Source organism: Cervus canadensis, chromosome 23 (assembly GCF_019320065.1).
Source record: "Cervus canadensis isolate Bull #8, Minnesota chromosome 23, ASM1932006v1, whole genome shotgun sequence".
NCBI lineage: Eukaryota > Metazoa > Chordata > Mammalia > Artiodactyla > Cervidae > Cervus > Cervus canadensis.
In genome coordinates this window covers 50,355,683-50,376,773 of record NC_057408.1, presented here as the reverse complement: position 1 = coordinate 50,376,773, position 21,091 = coordinate 50,355,683, and the positions used below count along the sequence as shown (strand labels likewise).

At 43.1% G+C, this 21,091-nt stretch overlaps 2 protein-coding genes across 3 annotated transcripts in view; one reads left to right on the top strand and one right to left on the bottom strand.

Annotated features, from left to right (window-relative positions):
• Window positions 1-2,232: 2,232 nt before the first annotated feature.
• Window positions 2,233-21,091, top strand: part of YES1 (YES proto-oncogene 1, Src family tyrosine kinase) — a 61,301-nt gene continuing 42,442 nt past the window's right edge. The window contains exon 1 of one of the 2 annotated variants that reach the window (XM_043444009.1): window positions 2,233-2,510. The gene's annotated coding sequence lies outside the window, so the exon portion shown is untranslated. Of the gene's footprint in view, window positions 2,511-2,595; window positions 2,824-21,091 lie in introns of those variants that run through there. The other variant, XM_043444010.1, reaches the window with a different exon arrangement.
• LOC122425546 lies at window positions 2,653-3,240 on the bottom strand. The gene has a single exon (XM_043444020.1). It carries the CDS (start codon window positions 3,238-3,240, stop codon window positions 2,653-2,655), a length of 588 nt encoding a protein of 195 aa, XP_043299955.1.

Here is a 21,091-nt window from a genome sequence, read left to right as displayed (position 1 = left end):
GACTTGAGGTTCTTTGTCCTGTTTGTTTTTTGTTTCTGTGTGTGTATTTATTTTTAGCTGCGCTAGGTCTTTGTTGCTATGTGCAGTATTTCTCTAGTTGTAGGGAGCAGAAACTAGATTTCTCTAGTTGTAGGGGCTTCCCTTGTGGCTCAGCTGTTAAAGAATCTGCCTGCAATGCAGGAGACCTAGGTTCAATCCCTAGATCTAATCTTCCTTGGCCAGGAAGATCCCCTGGAGAAGGGAAAGGCTACCCACTACAGTATTCTGGCCTGGAGAATTCCATGGGCTGTTTAGTCCATGGGGGTCATAAAGAGTCTACAGGACTGAGCAACTTTCACTTTCAGATAGCAGGAGCTTCTCTTCCTTACAGGCAGTCTTCCCTCTGCAGTGGCTTCTCTTAGCACAGCTCGTGGGCCCTACGCCTCAGTAGTTGTGGCGCTCAGGCTTAGCTGCTCCACAGCATGTGAGGGTTTTCCTGGAGCAGGGACTGAACCCGGGTCCCCTGCATTGGCAGTTGGATTCTTAACCCCTGGACCACCAAAAAAGTCCTGTCCCATTTGTTTTAAATATGCCTAGAAATAAATAAGCCTCTGAGTTTAAGGTTGAAAAGTGCAAGAATATTTACAGACTGAAGCTTGATGTTAAGATGAATATTCCAAAAGAAAAAACAGGGAATGAGGTTTCAAAAAATAAAATAAAAATGGATAAGAGAAGAAAACATGGATAAGTGAATGTAACGAAACATGTAGGATTTTGACACCCTCGCCCAACCTTTAAAACTCCATACAGAATATTTTCAAAGCCAGCTCACCCCTTATAGAGTTGACTTTAGTATTGTAGAATTGATTTTAGTGTATTTTAACTAGTATTTTAGAGTTGATTTTATGAAGTTGAGAGGTGGTTTTTTTGTTTTTGTTTTGAAGATGAGTTTAGGACAAAGATATAATTTCCATTTTGTATAGAAGTTTAGAAAAGTAACAGTTCAAGGAATTTATTTTCTAGTTAAAAAAAGTTAAATGTTAAGTTTCAAGACATGTTTATTCATTCATTCATTTATTTATTTTGGACAAACCAAGAGACAGGGAGGCAGGGAGGCTCTTAGATCCTGGATTAGGGATGGAACCTCCTGCCTTCTGCAGTGGAAGTGCAGAATCTTAACCAGTGGACCACCATGGTTGGTGAACCAACATGAAATTTTTAATGCCCATGACACTCAAGAGCAAATGAGGTTTTGGTAGCTAAATCTATTAAAGCACCATATTATGTATACCTTTTAGTTACTGTAAATGCCTAAGCCTATCTTTTTTTTTTTTTTCTAAGCCTATCTATGGTTCATCTAGTGAGCAGAAAAAACATTTTTTTCATACCCTTATATAGAATTTCCTAAATTCCTAGAATACCAGAATACTGACACATGATTGTATCGTTTTGTATTTGTCAAAGATGATTCTGAATTTCGCTAAAAACCACAAAGGAAACCAACAGTCCCAACATTAGTAGTTCTGATAACCCCACCAAAGAGGAAATACGAAGAGGAAGTTAACCTACGAGTCTGACAGGGCAGTGATTTCAGCAGAAGAGACTCAATATTCAGCCCCTTCTGACACTGGCCCACGTTTTAGAATTCCAGGTCCTTCTGGACACTCTCCCCTTTCCGTCTAGCAACCGGCTGCAAAATATAGGAGTCTAGTTGGTGGGTGCTCTGCCTTCGTTGGCGTGGCAGCCTCAGTTTCCACAGCTGTCAAATGGGGCAGTAATACCTGCCGCCGGCTCCAGCGTCCCCCGGCCCCGCAGTTCCTCCGTTGGGACATCGCCAGCCTCGCCTAAGAATACGCGGTCCCAAGATAAGCCCAAACCACCATTACCGGGGGAGTCGCCAACAGAACTCAGCTTCGGTCCCCTCTCCCGGCAAGGCTGGTTCGACCTACTGTCAACAGGAAGCTCCCGGGGCTGGGACAGGATCCCCGGGTCGGAAGGCGGCCAGACGCGAGCGTTTTTGGACGGCGATCAGGCGGGTGATGAGGGTGTTAGGAACGCCCCCTTGGCTCAGGCGGCGCGACTGAGATTTTACTACCCGCGACAAAGGGTGCGGAAACCTAGTCCTGAGGAGCCAAGAGCCAGCCCCCCAAACTCCCCGGTCCTCCCCCACGAAAACAAAGCCCTCGGCACTACACAGCGGGGCGAAGGGACGCGAGAAAGCGAGGGGGCGGGCAGCCCACTCCATCTCGCGGGGTCCGCGAGCTGGGAGGGGGCGCTGTGGGCCTGCTCTCCGCGTGGAGAAAAGCCGCCTCCTCACGCCCCCTCAGCCTGCGCCGCCTTGGGAAGCCGCCCCGGGCCCCGCCGCCATGTTGGGTCGCGATTAGCGACTCGGTCTCCCCGCAGACGGCGACCGCTGGAGGGGCGGCCCGCCCCCCGAGGGGGCGCGCGCGGCGGCGGCGGCGGCGGCGGCGGCGACAGCGGCGCCGGAAGGCGGGTTCGCCGGAGCCGGGTCGGGCGCGGCGCGAGTTCCGGTGAGCCGGTGACCGCGCGCGCAGGTAGCCCCCGCCCCCCGGGCCGGCACGGGGGGCGGGGCCGGGAGTGAGGGCGGGCCCCGCGCGGGGAGAAGGTGGAGCGTGAGGCCGCGGGGTGCGGAGCCCGGGAATTCCCTCCTCCTCAAGTGGAGAGCCCGAGGCCGGCTGTGCCGTCGTCGCTGCCGTCCGGCGCCCGGGACGAGGAGGTGGAGGACGGGAGCGGGCGCCGCGGGCCTGGTCTCCGCCCGCTGTCCCCTCCCCGCCACCCTTCCCCGCTGCTGCGGCGACTCATGCGAGCGCGGCCGGAGCGCAGGTAAGGAGCCGGCGGGGTCCCCGCGGGCGGAGGCGGCCGACCCCGGCCCCGCAGCGCTAGGCCCGGCGCCGCGCGCGCCCGGAGGCGCCGCCGCTCCCGCCCCCGCCGCTCCGAGTCGGGAAGTTCGGGGGAAACTTCTCCCCTCCCCCGACCCGGCCGGCCCGGCGGGCGTGTCTCCTTCCCGGCGCTACCTGCTCGCCCCCTGCTCGGTCTCCGCCCCGTCCAGTCCTTCCCGGTCCCGCCCAGGTCCGACCTAAGGTCCCCGGAGCGGCGGGAGTCCCGCACCCACGTCTGTAAGGTTGGCGGGCCGCCCGGCGAGGGGGCGGCGGGACTCCTTCGGGCTGAAGTGGGAGGCGGGGGCAGCGGCCCTTCCCGGCCCGGGGTCGCGGGTCCGCGGGTCGGCTGCGCCCACGGCATCTGTGCCGGGAGTGCGGGCGGGGGTGGGGCGCGGGGAGCCTCCGGCTGCCCTTGGTTTGATTGAAAACCGCAACATGTTAAAGTTTTCCTTTGTTTTGGGTTGGGGGTTGGGAAATATGCCGTTTTCAGCGTGCACTTTTACAGCCGTTCTGCCGCTCCGCCTCCCCCCTTGGTTCGGTTCTCTGTCCGCATGTGTTATAGAAAATCTTGTTTTAATGTGTGTTTTTCTTTTTGGTAATTGCTTCCAGCTTTCGCTCTATTGGGCATGGGGCAGCGTTGTTTTAAGAAGCTCTTCGAAAATCAAGTCCGACTTAGGGACTGATTTTGTTTTGTAGTGGGTGGGACCCTAGGCGGTTCGGATTGGGTAGAGTTACTTTCTGCTTAATTAATTAAAACAGGCACGGCCTGACACACAGCCTAACGCTTTGTAAGTTGTTAGAGAAATGAAAAGTTGAGTCTCCACTGGGATCAAACTTTATGTACATGCCATTTATTATGTGTGTGTGTTCCCACTGGTACGTGCGTGCACATAGGTGATGTCACGTACACATATATGTGATTGTGGTATATTCGTGCATTGCAGCTGCAGGAATGCAGTGGCAAAGTTATCTTGACAGTTCTAAGTGTGTTTAAGCCATCCTGTTATGTTATCTGTAGCTAAAACTACACGCTAAGGAAAATATTACTAATACATACATGTGACTATAGGCATTTAAGGCAAAATGGTAAATTTAATTCTTAACTAGTACAATGGTTAGCACACAGTGGACAGGAAACACTTTGAATGGACAGGTAATGTATTACAAGCCGAGGGTCTTGTATGCATTAAGTATGGTTTTTCATCTATTCTGTGAGAAAGTTGTATTTCAATATTTATATTTTTTTCTGTTTTACTAATGTATTAGACCCCTGCCATAGTTGACCCTTTAAGAAAAGGACATTTAATTGTATTTTAATTTTTTGATATTAGCTAAACTTCAGTGGAGATTTTGAATGTTAGATGACAATTCATTGGGTCCTAAATTTGAAAAAAAAAAAAAAATGACTGCCCTGAATCTAAATACAGGACAGTTCATATCCACGTTTCCAGGATAAAATATAAAAGGGCTCTTAAAATACATACTCTGCTGTAACCACCATAATGTTATAATAGCTTTAATTTTGCAGTATGTTTTTGCTGACTTCATAAACCACAATATTGACTCCTTTCTGTTTAATCGAAAGTGAAATTACAGCTTTGACCTATCTTATGGGATAGGTGGAATTTGTCTTATGGCTGAAGTGTAATATTAATACATGGCTCAAGTTGTTTTTTATAAATCAGATGCTCAAGCTGAAAAATCAATGTGCAAATCTTCATGATATGTTCTGTTAAAATAAATATTTTAAAAGAATAGCAGTGAACTGGTGTAAATGAAACATTACTGACACATGACTTGTTTATATAATAGAGTTCAGTTTTGCATCTCTTTAGGCAGTAAATAATTAATGTAATTTTTCTCTATGTATGCATTTAGGTCTTAATCTAGTGAATCTCTTTAACATAGACAGGGCTTATTGTTAGTTCCTATTAGCATTATAGTTTTAAAAAAAAAAAGCAGCCTAATATCAAAAATGTTTAAAGAGCAGTACAAGGTCTGGTGACTTGGAATGCAAACTTAGGTGATAAAACTATGTATTTTTTTTAAAAACCTGCAAGGAAGTGATTTCTAGAGAAGTACCAAGATTGGCAAAGAGGGAGGAAACTGACTGGTACCTGGCTCCTGGAGTGTTCTTTTACCTGGTGGTGGTTACAAGGGTGTCGCAAGCGTTTAGTTCATTAAGGCATGATCGCTTTTCTGAATCTGTGTCTTAGTCTTTGTGAAACTTTTTTTTCTTCCTTTTTAAAGAAGCCCATGTGTAATGTGCTTTATAAAGGACTTCATGGAAGAACTCAATATTTGATGACTTTAGAACACTGCTTGGGTTGCACATTTGCAAACAGGTTAGACCTATTAAATGGTAACTGGCAGATAACCAGCAGGTGTTGTAACTACTTCCACATGTAAATAACATGTTAATTACGTTAATATTTTGAGACAAGACACCAGATTTAACTTTAAATCCTTTTCAGTTTTGCATGTTGTACATGACAAATAGTAGGTAATCAGAGTAATGTTTTTAAACTAGTGGACACTGTTCTGTCATCAGATATAACGTACACCCTATTTTTCAGCAAGTTATGGTAACATAATTAAGACTCAAAATTTAACTTTGGCATCAAGGCAATAGGTCTTTTCATCCATTTTCAGTTTTCTGGAACAGTAATCCTTCAGATCAGTCATTTCAGCCTGCATTCTGATATTCTTAAGGATATCTTAAAATTATCAGCTTAAAATAAGTTTTCGTTTACTCAGACTTCATGAAGATGTGCCGAACAGCATCTGAAGAGATAGTGTTTTGTTTCAGGTGACAGTATGACACTGGAGTTTCTGAAATGCTGTGAATCGTTGCCTTGTGCTTTACTTGCTCTATGGAATGGGTTGCCGTAGTTGCCGTGTTGTTTCTTGGCCTTGCTGTAAAGCAGAGTTGAAGAGATCATGTCTGTGCCACATTCTTACATCACAGGAACTTTCAGTTATGTTATAATGGTGATGTTTGTGGCGCTGGCTTTGTTGTGTGAAATATTTACAGGAAGTTTTAGTTAAGATCTTCCATTGTTCAGAACGCTACATGGCTTAGGTCACCTTCAGTTCACGTTTAAACAGGTCTATAACACAAATGCAAGTTCCTCTAGCGAGATGCAACTGCTTTTCTTTAAAGGAAGTCATCTGTTCCTCTTAAAGTATCTTGGTATCTGGTTGGTAGTGTGTGCGGCCGTCTTGTGTGTGGCTGCGGTGGGGTATGTCTCTCTTTTCTTCCTCTCAGCTGCTCCAGCGCCACAATTAGGCTGCCTATTGCTCAGCTGCAGCTGCTGGGTGATTATGAACCATCCAGCTCCTGTCTAAACTCAGAGGCAGATTTAGCAAAAGAAGCTATAGTAACAGCAGAGGGTGAAAGAGAAGAGCCGGTGCCGCTGCCAGTTTCATTTTAACACGTCCGTGTGCCAAGGAATCGTTGGCTGCAGCCGCACCACTGTTGTCTTGGAACTAGCAGACTTGATAGCAACACCTCCTGCTCTGGCTTCGGTTTACCTGGTGTAATTCTTTAAGATCTTGAACTTCCCTCCAGGGCAGAGAGGGAATCCTGTAAGTTGAGAGTACAGGATAACGTACAGTGAGGTTACTGATGGACTGAGCCGTGCTTTCCCACCCCCCCACCATAGCAGTGCCCTGCAGTGCCCCTTATTTGAGTATAGATGTGATTTCAGCTTCTCTGAAGCGTATGTGAACCACATGCTCTGCTGCTTTAGCTGTGTCTCTTGGAAGCGCTGCTGCTGTTTCTGTTGTTTGGTGGGTGTCAGAGCTGATACACAGGTTCTTTGGACTCTCAGCTTTTCTTCCAGGAAGTGGAAGACCTTCAAGAGGGATTATTTCTAGAGCTAGCTGCACAGGGCATCTCCCCTGTGACTGCTTGAGTTTGGCAAGTAGGAACCCCAGATTATTTTTCCTGTTGTTCCTCCTTTGTTCTTGGGGTATGAGAAGATGGGACATCAGCAAACGCAGCATCAGCTGTATATGGCAAGCCCCAGCCTGGAAGATGCTGCAGGCAAATTGTTGCAGGTTCTGAAATGTTTCTCCGTTTATGATTACGCCAAGCAGAGAGCAGCGACATCTTGTCCTCTTTTACTGTTGTTGTTCAGTTGTGCAGTCGTGTCCGACTCTTTGCGACCCCTCTGTAGCCCTCCAGGCTCCTCTGTCCATGGGGTTTCCCATGCAGAAATACTGGAGTGGGTTGCCATTTCCTTTTCCAGAGGGTCTGCTCCACCCAGGGATCGAACCCTTGTCTCCGGCCACCAAGGAAGTCCCTCTTTACCATACCATTGGAAGATCTAGGTAGTTCCCCTTGCTAGTTCAGGTTTTCCAATTTAGTGGTTCAAGATTTGGTCAATTTGGGGTAGGGGATAAAGAGTGTTGGGAGAAGTAGCTCTCAAACTTACGTAGCCAGAAGGAGGGAAGACATGCCGAAGACTGTACGCTTGACATTGTTATTGTGGCACATACTCTACAAGACACTGGTGTGTTGACCCCCACTCTCTGTGCTCCCATAGAACCCTGGTATCAAAGCATAGTTCTCCTTCCTTTCAAATTATTTCTTCTCATGACCGTGATGTGCTTGACCTGTGGCACGCAACTGTTTGACGTGAATCTTTGAGATCAGTCCCTAGAAGAATAAATCCTTAATAAATTTTTAATTGTATACAGGGATGTGGTTCAGTGTATATTTATATGAGTTTATATGCACAGGCTTTATCCACACATGTTTTTAAGGTATACCTGTACTAAAATTTTGCAAAAGTAGCTTAATGGTTTTTTAGAAGCTAATGTTAAAACAAGTTCTTTAGATTTTTAACCCTCAAAGTTTTGGCCTAGAAAATCATTTTTATAAAACTGTTTAAAAAGTTTCAACTTTAAATGTGAACTTAAAGGTCATTTTGATATTTGTAATATAAACTGGAAACTTTGTTGTTTGAAGTTATACTAATTTCTAGTTTGTTATTTTTTTATTTTATTTTATTTTTTTACTATTTTAATGAATGTTGAAAACCAAGATCTTAGATTGTAAAAAAAATACACTTGGTGTACTCTCAGTGACAGTCAGTTTTATAATTATGACTGAATATTCATATATTCCAAGGACAAAACGATGAAGAAGTCTTCATTTTCTTGATGTAGCTTGTGAAAGAATGCATAGGTCATAGGGTATGTCTGCTGAATTATTGATGGGGGTGGAGACAGGAAGTACTGGGAGGAGAAGACTGACCCCTGAAATTTAAAGATTGTCCAGTTTCAGCCTCTGTTCCTAACAATGTGTTGATCTAAACTGATTACAGGAGATCGTTACTTCTCGAGTTTTTTTAATGCAACTTTCAGTTTCTTAGCATTAAGTAGAAATTTGGATATCAGTGGCTTTTGCTGTATAAGTTAATACTTAAAACTGTTCCATGGCAAGTTTATTGATTTCTTGTGTGTGTTGGTCGCTCAGTCGTGTCCTTCTCTTTGCGACCCCACAGACTCTAGCCCGCCAGGCTTCTCTGTCCATGGAATTCTCCAGGCAAGAATACTGGAGTGGGTTGCCATTCCCTTCTCCAATGGATTTGTTACGTTTATTCCAATACAATTAGTATTGATATTGTCCACCTTACGGATACTTTTAAAATAAAAGCAGTCAAGCATTTGAAAAAGAGCAGAGAAGGTAACATAGTGTAATAAGGACAGGACTAAAAGGTGGAAGACCACCTGGATTTTAACTCCACTTCTGACAGGGAAGAGCTGTGTTTGTTGGTCACTCAGTCATGTCTGACTCTTTTGCAACCCCATGGACTGCAGCCTGCCAGGCTCCTCTGTTCATGGGATTCTCCAGGCAAGAACACTGGAGTGGGTTGTCATTTCCTTGTCCAGGGGATCTTTCCAACCTAGGGATCGAACCCGCATCTCCTGCATTGGCAAGTGGATTCTTAGTCACTAAGTTATGTGGTCTTGGTCAATTTGGTGAACTCTATAGGCCTCAGTCTCATCATTTGAAATGGGGGTATAGTTCGCCCACATGTTTTCTAACAGCCTTACGTGACTCTACTACAGTTAAAGTTTTTTATATTGATTGAAATGTTAAGAAAGTGCTTTAGAGTCTAAAATTTGAGATCCGATTAGATATCAGATAAATAAAAGTTAGGGTAAAAAATTGACCCATGGACTTAACACTGGACTTCCTCAAGCAAATGCAGTGTATTCCATTCAATAAGTGGGCATTTATTAAACCTATGATGCAGCAAATACAGTGCCAGTTTTGATGTTATGAAAATGATGGCAGTATGACTACTGCCTTCTAGGAATTCACAGTTGGGTGGAGCTGGCTATAATTAGGAGGCTGTTAATGAATTTTTTAGATTGGTCTTAGTGTGATAATCCGTTAGAATACTTCTCTGATTTTTGATGGTATTAGGATGTAATACATCTGAAACTTTTCTTTGCATAGATTTAGATTCCAGTAAACTGATTGAATTCTTTAGGCAGGAAGGCTTGAGTTGATGTTTTTCTAGATGTTAGTTCTTTACAGGTATTAGTGACTCACAAACACAGGCTCCCCAACACCTATGTATAAGTTTTACTAGGAAAAAAACACATTTGAAAGCAAGGCTCTTAAAATTTTTTTCGGATTTATTTTGCAGTAAAGATAGAAAAGTAAGGACTTACTGATTCATTGAAGCTCATAGTTGTGATGTCAGTTAACAGTCAAGACTGGATGACAGCTTTGCCCCATTGTGTCAGGAAAAGAGCCAAAAGCGTTAAAACGAATTTACTTTTTTAATTGACAAAAGGGCAGACTAATTGTTTTGGATATTTTTCTTTAATATGTGTAATTAATGTTTAGAACAAGCCATGGGCATTTGAAAATGTTTAGCTTTTTAAGGATTGCAGAGTATTGAATAGAAAGAAAGAGAAGGAAGGAAAAGAAAGGAAGCTACAATTGTAAGGTTGAAAGTAAAAATATTTTTCCCGGAAAAAGTTCTTTTCTGTAGTGTTTGTCTTTTTGCTTAGATTCTGGGCAGCCCGTTAGATGTGACAGTGTTTCGTTGGTAAATACGTTCTGATTGATTTCAGGTTTGGTTTGGTTTTTTTAATTCACCAGGATCCATGAACACAGGAAATACCTGGCCTACCAAATGCTCTGATCATACAGTGGATGAACGTGTGTTTCTGCCAGCCACCCTCCCTCCCCACCTTCCCTGCTTTTCACTATTTAAAATAATCACTGCTGTGAGCTCCATATTAGGACACAAGGACTCTAAGCTTGATATAAGGACAGGAGCTTCCCTAGTTCTTCCCGCCCGCTTGTACTGAAGCTTGCCTCCTGCTCCAACTCTGTAGGACAGTGTGAGAAATGGAAGCAGGTCAAAAGACTGAGAGTGAGAAACAAAAATGAGGAAAGCAGAAGGGAAAATTGGGCAGTGGACATAATGCAGAGTCTGTGATTTCTTTTTCACGTCCTTTTATCTGTCTCACGCCCGTTCACTCCTCCTCTTAGGCATTGGGTAAGGAAGGAATAAAACCTGTTTTATGACATATGCTTTGCTATACATTATTATGTTTAACTTAAATCTTTGAAATGCCTTTCCAAAAACACAGAAGAATCATGTGTAGGATAGACTTGCATTACACACAAAGGAAAACTGAGGATCAACAAGGATATGTAATTTGCTGAGGTCACGTGACTAGTTGATGTGCCTGAATGACTGACAGCAAGAGTGTTTCTTACGAGCCGCCTGCCTTAGGGTTAAGGAGCAGCGGTGGAAAGGGGGATTTCTTATCTTTTTCCTTCTTCTTTAAACTGTGCATTTGTATTGGGGCTGAGAATTTGCAACACCTAGACTTTTCTTTTTAATGAAAGCAGCTTTGTGGTGCATGTTTCATAATAGATGTCAAGGTCAGATATTATATGAGCTGAAAAAGATGGCTTATTACACTAGACTGTAGCAAATGCTTTCCTTTTACAAGTTTGGGTTTGTCATGGAAAATTAATATATTAATTCCAAAGCATTCTTTATCTTTTTTATGAAACAAGATGTACAGCCCAGATTAGCAGAGAGACAGTGTTCACATGTTTTTCCAATCAAGTTTTTTTTTTCCTATCTAAATTTAATTCATCAAGGAATTCCCTGGCTGTCCAGTGGTTAGAAACGAGGGCCCAGAATCAATCCCTGGTTAGGGAACTAAGATCTCATAAGCTTCTCACAAGCCATACAGTGTGGCTAAAGAAAAGAATTACATTTAAAATTTTTTTCAATTAAATAATTTTTTTCAAATTTATTAATCAAAAGAACAAAGAAGCATGCAGAAATAGGTTACTACTCTAACTCAACTGTAGTAAATGCTGTTCTTTTGTAAGTTTGGGTTTGTAAAATGTATATATAGTCTGTATGTATAAAGTCAGCACCCCTCCCCCATATATATGTCTATAGTTTATGCTCATATCAGTTTTCCAACTCCAAAGCTGGATCAAGCTGTACAGTATTGCCTTCTTTTCTACTGAGTACATGATTTATTCCTAGATAAGTTGGTGGAAATAACTGAAAGCTCTGTCTTATCTACATGGTCCGCATCACGTTTCAGGCCCATGCTTCAGAAAGAGAATAAAGTTTCTGGTTTGCTCCGTGGGGAGGACGGTGATTTCCTGAACCTTGGTGCAGACTCACTAGCCTTCACAGCTGCACTTCCTTCTGGAGGAAATCCAGTAGGATTCTTCCATACTGGCTTGTTCCTTTCAATCTTATTGTTCCATGAATTCCTCGCTCTCTGGATGAAGGGTCTCATCTCAAGCTCTGAATGGAAATTTTGTTTGCTACTCTTTGGCCACTGTGTCCAGTCCCATTGGCAATGATTCCTTCACCACCTTGGCTTCCTTTTCTTTCTTTCAGTAACTCATCTAAGAATGTGCCCTTTATCTTCACTAGTAAGCTGGAGCACTGTTTTCTGTGGGAATACAGCTTGATGTTGTAGCATTATTATCCCACATAGGATATCTGCAGTACAGTACCACCAGCAGTTTTCCATCACTGCCTGTGCATATCGAGTCTCCATGAGGGTTAGCAGGTAGGTTTTACCATGTTGTGCCAGGGACATCCCTGATGATGCTGTGGTTACATGTCCGTGCTCCCACTGCAGGAGCAGAGGTTCTGTCCCTGGTTGGGAACTGGCCTCCCTGCATGCCAGGCAGCACAGCCAAACAGCAAAAAACTGTGCCAACTCTAAATGCTTGGAATGGCTGCCACTAGAATGTAAGCTCCACGAGGGCAGGGATCTTGATTTTGTTTACTAAAGTTATCCCATGTATCTAGAACAATAACACATAGTAGACACATGTTAAATATGTATTTTTTAATGGGGGGGAGTGCAACAGTTTGCCGACAGTGTTTGTCTAGCATGGGAATGGGAGAAAGCAGTGTCAGCAGCCAGCTCCTTGCAGAAAACTCATGTGGTAACCTCAGGGCTCCTTGCAGTGGCAGGCCCAGTACTAAACAACGGCATTGATGCTCAGGATGAATTCAAATAAACATTCTGCTTGAGTCTGACGGAGAAGCTGAGATTTGATTTAGCAGCGACATGTAAATGTTAAGGAGAGGTGAGAAAAGTACTTTTAGTAAGTGGGCTTTTCTTTATATCATAGTCCCTAGCTTTTTTTTTTTTTCAGTTGTGTCTGACTCTCTGAGAGTCCATGGTCTATAGCCCGCCAGGCTCCTCTGTCCATGGAATTCTCCAGGCAAGAATACTGGATAGGGTAGCCATTCCCTTCTCCAGGGATCTTCCCGACCCAGGGGTGGAACCTGGGCCTCCTGCACTGCAGGCAGAGTCTGTACCGTCTGAGCCCCCAGGGGAGTCCCGAGCTGTGTCTCTGGCAGTCATGCCCTTTAGGACTCCGCACTTGTCATTTCCCTCGCACTGATGGCATCCTATGCGTGTGTTTGGTTGAAAGGAGGGCTGAGACGAATACTCCTTGGCAGGGCGCTTAACCTCCCAGTGCCAAAGTCGCACCACAGAAAGGGAGGTGAGATTTTTAGTGGAGAAGTTGCAGGCCCTGCCTTGGTAGGGGACAGGAAGTAACCTAGCAGTTGCCTGAAACTGTACGATTTAGTTGTGTAAACAGGGTTAGAATATTTATTTGAAAGATGTGGACATAGATGGTATCTTAATTCAGGCAACAGTATTTGAGTACAGAAGCAAACTAATAATGATAGTGTAAGTCTCTAATGGGCAGTTTACCACCTAAAGTAATGAAAACTCTAAAAATGCCCTAGACTTTTTTATGTGAAAAGTTTGGGAAACACTCTGGGAGGGGAGGGGATCAGAACAGAACGGGACTTTTCATCTACATTTATATAACACTTTTAGTGATTGAGATAAGATAGTAATTAGCTGTATCAGAGAATTTGGTGGGGGGAGTGGTACGTGGAAATTACAATGGAGCTAAAACCTCCCCTTCCCCCAATCTCAAGGCACACTTTCCCCCCCCCCCCCCCCCCCCCCGCCCGCCACTGCCTTAAGCCACTTCTCCTGGGGCTTAATAATTTTGATTTTGAATTTTCTTTAAGTGAATAGAACTTAAGTCAGAAGGAGGAGCTTGTAATAAAAGTCAAGTTGAAGAGAGGGTCAAGAACCTCTTAGGATATTATCAGAGGATGAATAGGACTTTTAGGATGATTGATGCTTACAAGATGGAAAATCTGAAAGCATAGACAACTCTCAGAGATAAATCCACAGCCAGAAGTAAGAAAGAAACCACAGATCTACAGTTTAAGAAAGTTGAAATAATAGGTAGTAAAAAAGAGCTGACATGTCTTCTTTTTAATCTCCTAACTTCTGTAACAAGAGGATATTATTTAGTGGAAAAGCTAGTAAAAAAGTGTAAAAAACTAGTTAGGAGATAGTAAGAGGGCATCTAGCTTTAACTGATGTCAGGCTTTTAGGTCTCAGAATCCATTGGAAGGTTCTGAAAGACATTTCTGATACTCTCAGGACCCCACCAGTAATAGAAATCATGGAGACAAACATCTCAAAAAAAAAAAAAAAGGTAATTAAATGGCGTCTTAAAAGGTGAATTTTAATAAATGCAGACACTGAAAGTTGCCTTTGAATCTGGACAGAATTCTGTCAGTTTATTAAACAGTTACCACTTATAAACAACTGGAATGTTATTAATACAAAGTATTAATACAAGTAACCTTTAACAGTTGTCCAGCAGCGCTTTATGAAATCCTTTACCCACCTCTTTGGAGTTTGCAGGAATACTCACTCGGGGTCATCTGTCAGTAGTACTTTTCCTGTGTTGGTGAGTGGTCCGACCTGATAAAGCTTCGTTTCCTTCTAAAGGCAAGGGCCAGTGATTCCTTTTCCACATTTTTTTTTTTCTGTCTATTTTATTTTCCCCATTCTGCAATTAAATCTTCTAATGTCGCTATAAACTTTGCTTTATCTTTTTGATGATATTCAGAGTCAGGGATATTAACACGCTTAAAGCTCTTTTTATGTATTCTGGGTTTTGTTTTTTAAAGAAAAAATAAATTGGAGTATATGAGCATGGGTGTTTGTCCCATAATGTTCACAGACACCCATGCTCATATACTCCAATTTATTTTTTCTTTAAAAGTTACGTATTCTCAGTATCTTTATTTTTGCAGGTGAAGAAACAGGCTTTGAGCTGTTAGCTATGTATGTGAACAATTTTTATTTGCTTTTTCAGTCGAAGGCTACTGTGCATTTTTCCAGGTAGTAAACTGCTTGCTCCTAACCTTTGCCAATTTTGCTCTTGGGATGTCTTTTTCTGATAGATTTTTACAGGCTGTTCATATACTATGGATATTAATCTTTCATGTTGCAAACATTTCTCTCAAATCTCTGCTTGTCTTTATTTTGTCTGATATTTTTCTTTAATCTTAAAAAGTTATTACAAATAATTTTCCTTTTGTAACTTCTGGATTTTGTATTCTAAGAATACTTTCCGCAACTGACAATCATTTTAAAAATTCTATTTATAGGTTTTTGTTTTGGTTTATATCGCAAATAATCTAGCTTTTTACTTGAAATTTGTCTGTGTTGTGAGATAAGACTCCAGTTCTTCTCTTCATCAGATGATGGAACACCCCAGCTGTTTGTTAACTCTTCCTTTTCCCACTGATTCAGGATGCCACCTTTAGCTTTTACAAGTTCTTAACTCTCAGGCTTGTTTGAGGGCACTGTTTGTTTTCTGGATATTTACGTGTTTGGTCCTTGACCAGTAACACACAGCTGGATGATGAGGGTGATTGTGACCTTGATAACAGCAGCAGGAGCAGCAGCTAATTATCGAGTATTTACACGTGTGTCCGTCACAGCAGCAAATACTTTAACATATTTTACCTGATTGTTTCTTACAAAACCCTGAATTAGGTACTCTTTTTTTCTTTTGAAAATCTGCCTTAAATGTTCTGACGTGTAGCTGTTTTGTTTAATGAAAGGATTTTCTTTCTTTCTTTTTTCTTCCCTTTAAATCTCTGAAGCCCTAAGCCCCTCATAAACATGCCTGTCCTTGCATGGGGGCTATGTCCGTCTTCTCTGGTTCACATCTTAGCGAATGTGCTACCAGAGCAAGCAACTGAGTTACGTATTCTCAATATCTTTATTTTTGCAGGTGAAGAAACAGGCTTTGAGAAGTTATGTTTATTCAAGTTACAATCTAGGATGGCCACCAGCTTTCCAACTCCAGAGTCTATTCTCTGAACCATGAGGTTGTGGTTACTAGTGGGACACATTTCCTCATTTTTTCTCTTTTTAAAAATTTCTCAGCTGTTCTTATGCATCTGCTTCTTCATATGAACATGGTGATTTTTATGTAGATACTGTTAATTATTTAGATTTATTTAGGGAAGAATGGACATCATAATAATGGATTTTACTATCTAAAAATAAGTGGCATGGTTCCATTTATTAAGGTTCTTTATATCCCACAGAGTTTTATTTTCTTAATATAGACTCCAAACATTTTTTTGTTAAGCTTATTCATAGGTATTATTTCATGTGTGGTTTTAGAAAAACTTGTTATTTGGAAATAATTTCAAAGTTACGGAAGAGTTGCAAAAATAGTGCAAAGAATTCCTCGAGCTCCCTCACCCAGATAGACCAGTTGCTAACATTTTGCCTCAGTCAGTAAAGAATCCGCCTGCAATGCAGGAGACATGTTGAATCCCTGGGTCAGGAAGATTCCTCTGGAGGAGGGCATGGCAACCCACTCCGGTATTCTTGCCTGGAGAATCCCATGGACAGAGGAGCCTGGCGGGCTATAGTCCATAGGGTCACAGGGTGTCGGACACAACTGAGCGACTAAGCACAACACACAACTTTTGCCACATTTGGTTTTGTCATTCCCTCCTTGTATATGTGTGTGGGTATCCTCCCCACACCCACCTCCACCTTGAAAGTTACTTGCAAACGTCATTCTCATCACCCTTAAGTACTACAGTGTGTATTCCTTAAAGCAAGGACATTTTCTTATACACCCACAGTACCGTCAAATCGAATTCGGGGATTTTAACATCCCCATAATGCAGTCATCTAATAGACCATTGTCGTAGGTTGAATTGTGTTCTACTAGAAGTTCTAGCGGAGAAGGCAATGGCAACCACTCCAGTACTCTTGCCTGGAAAATCCCATAGGCAGAGGAGCCTGGTGGGCTGCAGTCCATGGGGTCCGGAGGACTCGGACACGGCTGAGTGACGTGACTTTCACTTTTCACTTTCATGCATTGGAGAAGGAAATGGCAGCCCACTCCAGTATTCTTGCCTGGAGAATCCCAGGGATGGCAGAGCCTGGTGGGCTGCCGTCTAAGGGGTCGCACAGAGTCGGACATGACTGAAGCGACTTAGCAGCAGCAGCAGTTCTAGGCCTCAGCACCTGGGAATGCAGCCTGATTTGGAAGCAGGGTGTCTGCAGATGTGATCTAGTTGAGATGTAGTCATACTGAATTAGGGTGGCCTCAGTGCATTATGCCCAGTGTCCTGTTAAGAGGAAAGTGTCATGTGACCAGAGGGACAGGTGGAGTGATGCAGCTGCAAGCCAAGAAGCCCCACGGGCTGCCACCCACAACCAGAAGTTACGAGGGGCAGGAGAGGTTCTGTGCAGAGTTTTGGAGGGAGCATGGTCCTGCCAACACCTTGATTGTGAACTGTTAGTTTCCCTTACTGTGAGAGAATACTTTCTGTTGTTTTAAGCCTTTTTCTTTTCTTTTCTTTTATTCCTTCCTTCCTTTGTAGCAGCCCTAAGACACTAATGCAGCAGTCCATAATCCACATTTTCCTGATTGTCCCAATAATGTCCTTTATAGCAAAAATCCAGAATCCAACGCACTGCACTTAGTTATGTCTCTTAGTCTCCTTCAGTCTGGATAGTTCTTCAGTCTTTATGTTTCGTGATGTTGATATTTTTGAAAAGTCAGAATGCTTGTTTTGCACGGTGTACCTCGCTGAGATTTCTCTGTGCTTCCTCGTGATTAGATGCAGATTACGGGCAGGAATACTGCGTCGGGGAGTTGCGCCCTGCCGTGTAGAGCCCGTCAGGAACAAGGCACCCCTTGTTAGTCTGTCCCGTTATTGGCGGTGTTAACTCTGCTTTGGTAACGTGATATCTGTTTGGGCTTCTCCACTGTAAAGTTAGCATTTTCTTTTTCATTAATAGTTGATATGTGGAAAAATAGTTTAAGGTTTCATGAATGTGAGTCTTTTCCTGAATTGGTTATTGAAATGACAACTACAGAATAATGCTTTTCTTAGCCCTGTAATTCCTTATACATTTATTAGTTGGGGTTCTCTAAGAAAATCTTTCTTTCACTCTCCTGTGTTATCAGAGTGATTTTTGGATTTTTTTTTTAGCCAACAGGTTACAATCCATTACTGTTACTATTCCTTTTGTTGCTCAGTTTCATCCTACATTTGGCGAGCAAGAGCCTCTTCAGGATGCTTCCTTTATACTACGATATATCCACATCTTGTTTTGATTACTACTTATTAATTTATTTTTTGGTGTAAGATGTCCCAGGCTCTGAAACCAAGCAGAGGGCTGGTGTGTCTGCAGTGCAGAAAGCCGAACTCTGACAGCGGGAGTTGTTAGCAAAAATAGGATTTGATGAAGGGCACTGAGCAAGGCAGCAGGAGACAAGCCTCAGGTCCACTGCAGCTTGGTCTTGAGTTTGTTGTTCGGTTGCTGAGTCGTGTCCCACTCTTTGCGACACCAGTGGTCTGTAGCCTGTCAGGCGTCTCTGTCCATGGGATTCCCAGGCAAGAATACTACAGTGGGTCTCAGAGTTGGGGATATTCTTAAAGGGGAAGAACAAAGAGGCTGGGATTAACCATAGTCTTGTGACATTTCTGGATCATAGTTTTGGGAGTCAGGATGTTTCTGGTTTATGATTCTCTGCCCAGGTGGTCCACGGCTCAGGGGTCAGTTAGCTGTCTTGCCCTAAAGAAATGACCCGATCTTATATGTTACTGATGATATACAATAGCAATTGTAGGTATCTGATTCCGGTTGATTAGTGTTCAGTTAGCACAGGATTGAGGTCAGAGGGGACCAAAAAAATGGGTAATGTTTTGGATAGATTGATCATAAACTTGGTAATGGAACTTGGTTTTGGGAGGACTTAGTTTCAATGCCTGCTACTGTTTTAACTTTCCCCAAATCTTTGAGGGGTTGGAGTGACAGCTGCTCTGGCTGCTTCTTGCTGAAACAGGGTGTAGTTCTGCCTCAATTTGGGGGATGGAAGTGTTGCATGCCAAGCTTCAAATAGGACCACAGGTCGCTGAGAAATAGTACTTGTACTTTTCATTTAATAAAATGACAATAAAAGATTTCAACAGCAAATACAGAAGGTTCTAACAAATTACTTTAAAGGTAAGGAAACTTAGCAGCTCAGTATTTCCTCCAAAAAAATGTTCTCTTAACAAAGAAAACATTCCAAGTTTTGTACCATATTGCCTTTAATATTAAAATTCATTGAGTGAAATTCATTCTAATCTTTTTTTTTCTTTTTTTTTTCATTCTAATCTTAGTCCTGACCACACAGAGAATTCCTTTCTAAAGATTCTTTAGTTTTCTCTTGCAAATCTTCTACAACTTTCTGTATCCGTATTAATTTGTCCCCTACTTTCTTTCTCTTAACAAAATGCATTTCCATCCCTTATACTTTTTTTGCTTGCATACAGAGATATCTTCCTTATTAATTTTTAGTTTTAATTACATATATTAATGAAAATTCTCAACTCTTAAAAACCTGAATTTCCGATGAAAACTAAGAAGTAAGCAATTGTAAACTCTTTATCATATCACCGTTTTCTCATTGGCAAACTGATGAATGTATTCTATAACAGCCAGAAACATTCATTTCCTTATAGCATAATTTGTTTTTCTTTTTGGCAACATGATGCCTGGCATGCCGAATCTTAATTCCCCAGGCGGGGATTGAACTTGGCCCTGACACATTGAGAGCACAGTCTTAACTACTGGACCCTTAGGGAAGTACTTTTTTTTTTTTTTATTGAAGTGTTGATTTACAATATTAGTTGGACGTTTCTTTTTTTTTTTTTTTTAGTTGGACGTTTCTAATAAACCCAAGTATCTTTAGTTTTTTGCAAACTTAGACTTGTTTAGCAGTTAATGTCTCAATATTTTACTTGAAATGATCTGGGTATTCAGTGAATTCCCATCATTTAACCTAATTTGTGTGTGTGTGCGTGTGCGTGCGTGCGCTTATGCACGCGCTCAGTGGTGTCCAACCCTTTGCGACCCCTTGGACTGTAGCCTGCCAGGTTCCTCTGTCCATGAGTTTCTCCAGGTAAGAATATTGGAGTGGGTTGCCATTTCCTTCTTCAGTGGATCTTCCTGACCCAGGGATCAAACCCACATTCCTGCATTGGCAGGTGGGTTCTTTACCACTGAGCCACCTGGAAAGCCCCTAACCTAATTTAGCAGAACTCTATAAACTTCGAAGTACCAAAAATCTGGAGAAATTATTTTTAAATAGACATTCATTGTGCTTAGTCACTCAGTCATGTCCAACTCTGAGACCCCATGGACTGTAGCCCACCTGGCTCCTCTATTCATGGGGATTCTCCAGGCAAGAACACTGGAGTTGGTTGCCAAGCCCTTCTCCAGGGGAACTTCCCTACCCAGGGATTGAGCCGGGGTCTCCTGCATTGCAGGCAGATTCTTTACCGTCTACCTGGGAACTGCCTGGTAGCAAAGCATAATTACACCTGAAGAGTTCACCTGAAAATGCACACCTCATTCATCTCATCTCATTACTTTCCCTTCATATTATCAAGTCCACCTCTCTGGGTTTGATTATTTGCTGGGATGGCTAATCACCCAGGAAAAGTTCATTTACTTGGCTCCTGGTTTATTATAAAAGGACACAGCTTGGAAACGGGTGATGGAAGAGGGGCAAGAGGCGTGGGAAGGGGCTTGGGGCTTCCAAGTGAGCCACCCTCCCAGAACCCTCAGGTCGCTTCAGTGCCTGGAAGGTCTCTTAACCCCTTCAGTTAGGACTTTTCTGGAGGCTTCTTTACAGAGGCCTCACTTGTTGCAATGCAGGAGACTCATATTTGATCCCCGGGTTGGAAAGATCCCCTGGAGAAGGGAATGGCAACCCACTCCAGTATTCTTTCCTGGAAAATCCCATGGACAGAAGAGCCTGGCAGACTACAGTCCATGGGGTTGCAAAGAGTCGGACCCGACTGAATGACTGTCACTCACTCAACTGATGAAATCATTGACCTTTGGTGGCTAGTTCAACCTCCAGCTTCTGTTCCCTCCCCCAAGGTGGGTCTGAGAGTTCCAACACTTCATCCACCTGGTTGGTTCCTCTGGCATCCAGCCTCCCCCCACCCTTGGGGGCCTTTTAGGGGTTACCTGAGAGAAACTCAGGGACTTGTGAGTCACAGAAGGTGTTCCTTCACGTTTCACTGCTCTTATCAGGAAATTCCAAGGGTTTTAGGAGCTCTGGGCTAGGAATAGGAAAGTGAAGTGAAAGTCGCTCTGTCGTGTCCCATGGGTTATACTACTATCCATGGAATTCTCCAGGCCAGAGTACTGGAGTGGGTAGCCTTTCCCTTCTCCAGGGAATCTTCCCAACCCAGGAATCAAACCCAGGTCTCCTGCATTGTGGGCAGATTCTTTACCAGCTGAGCTACAAG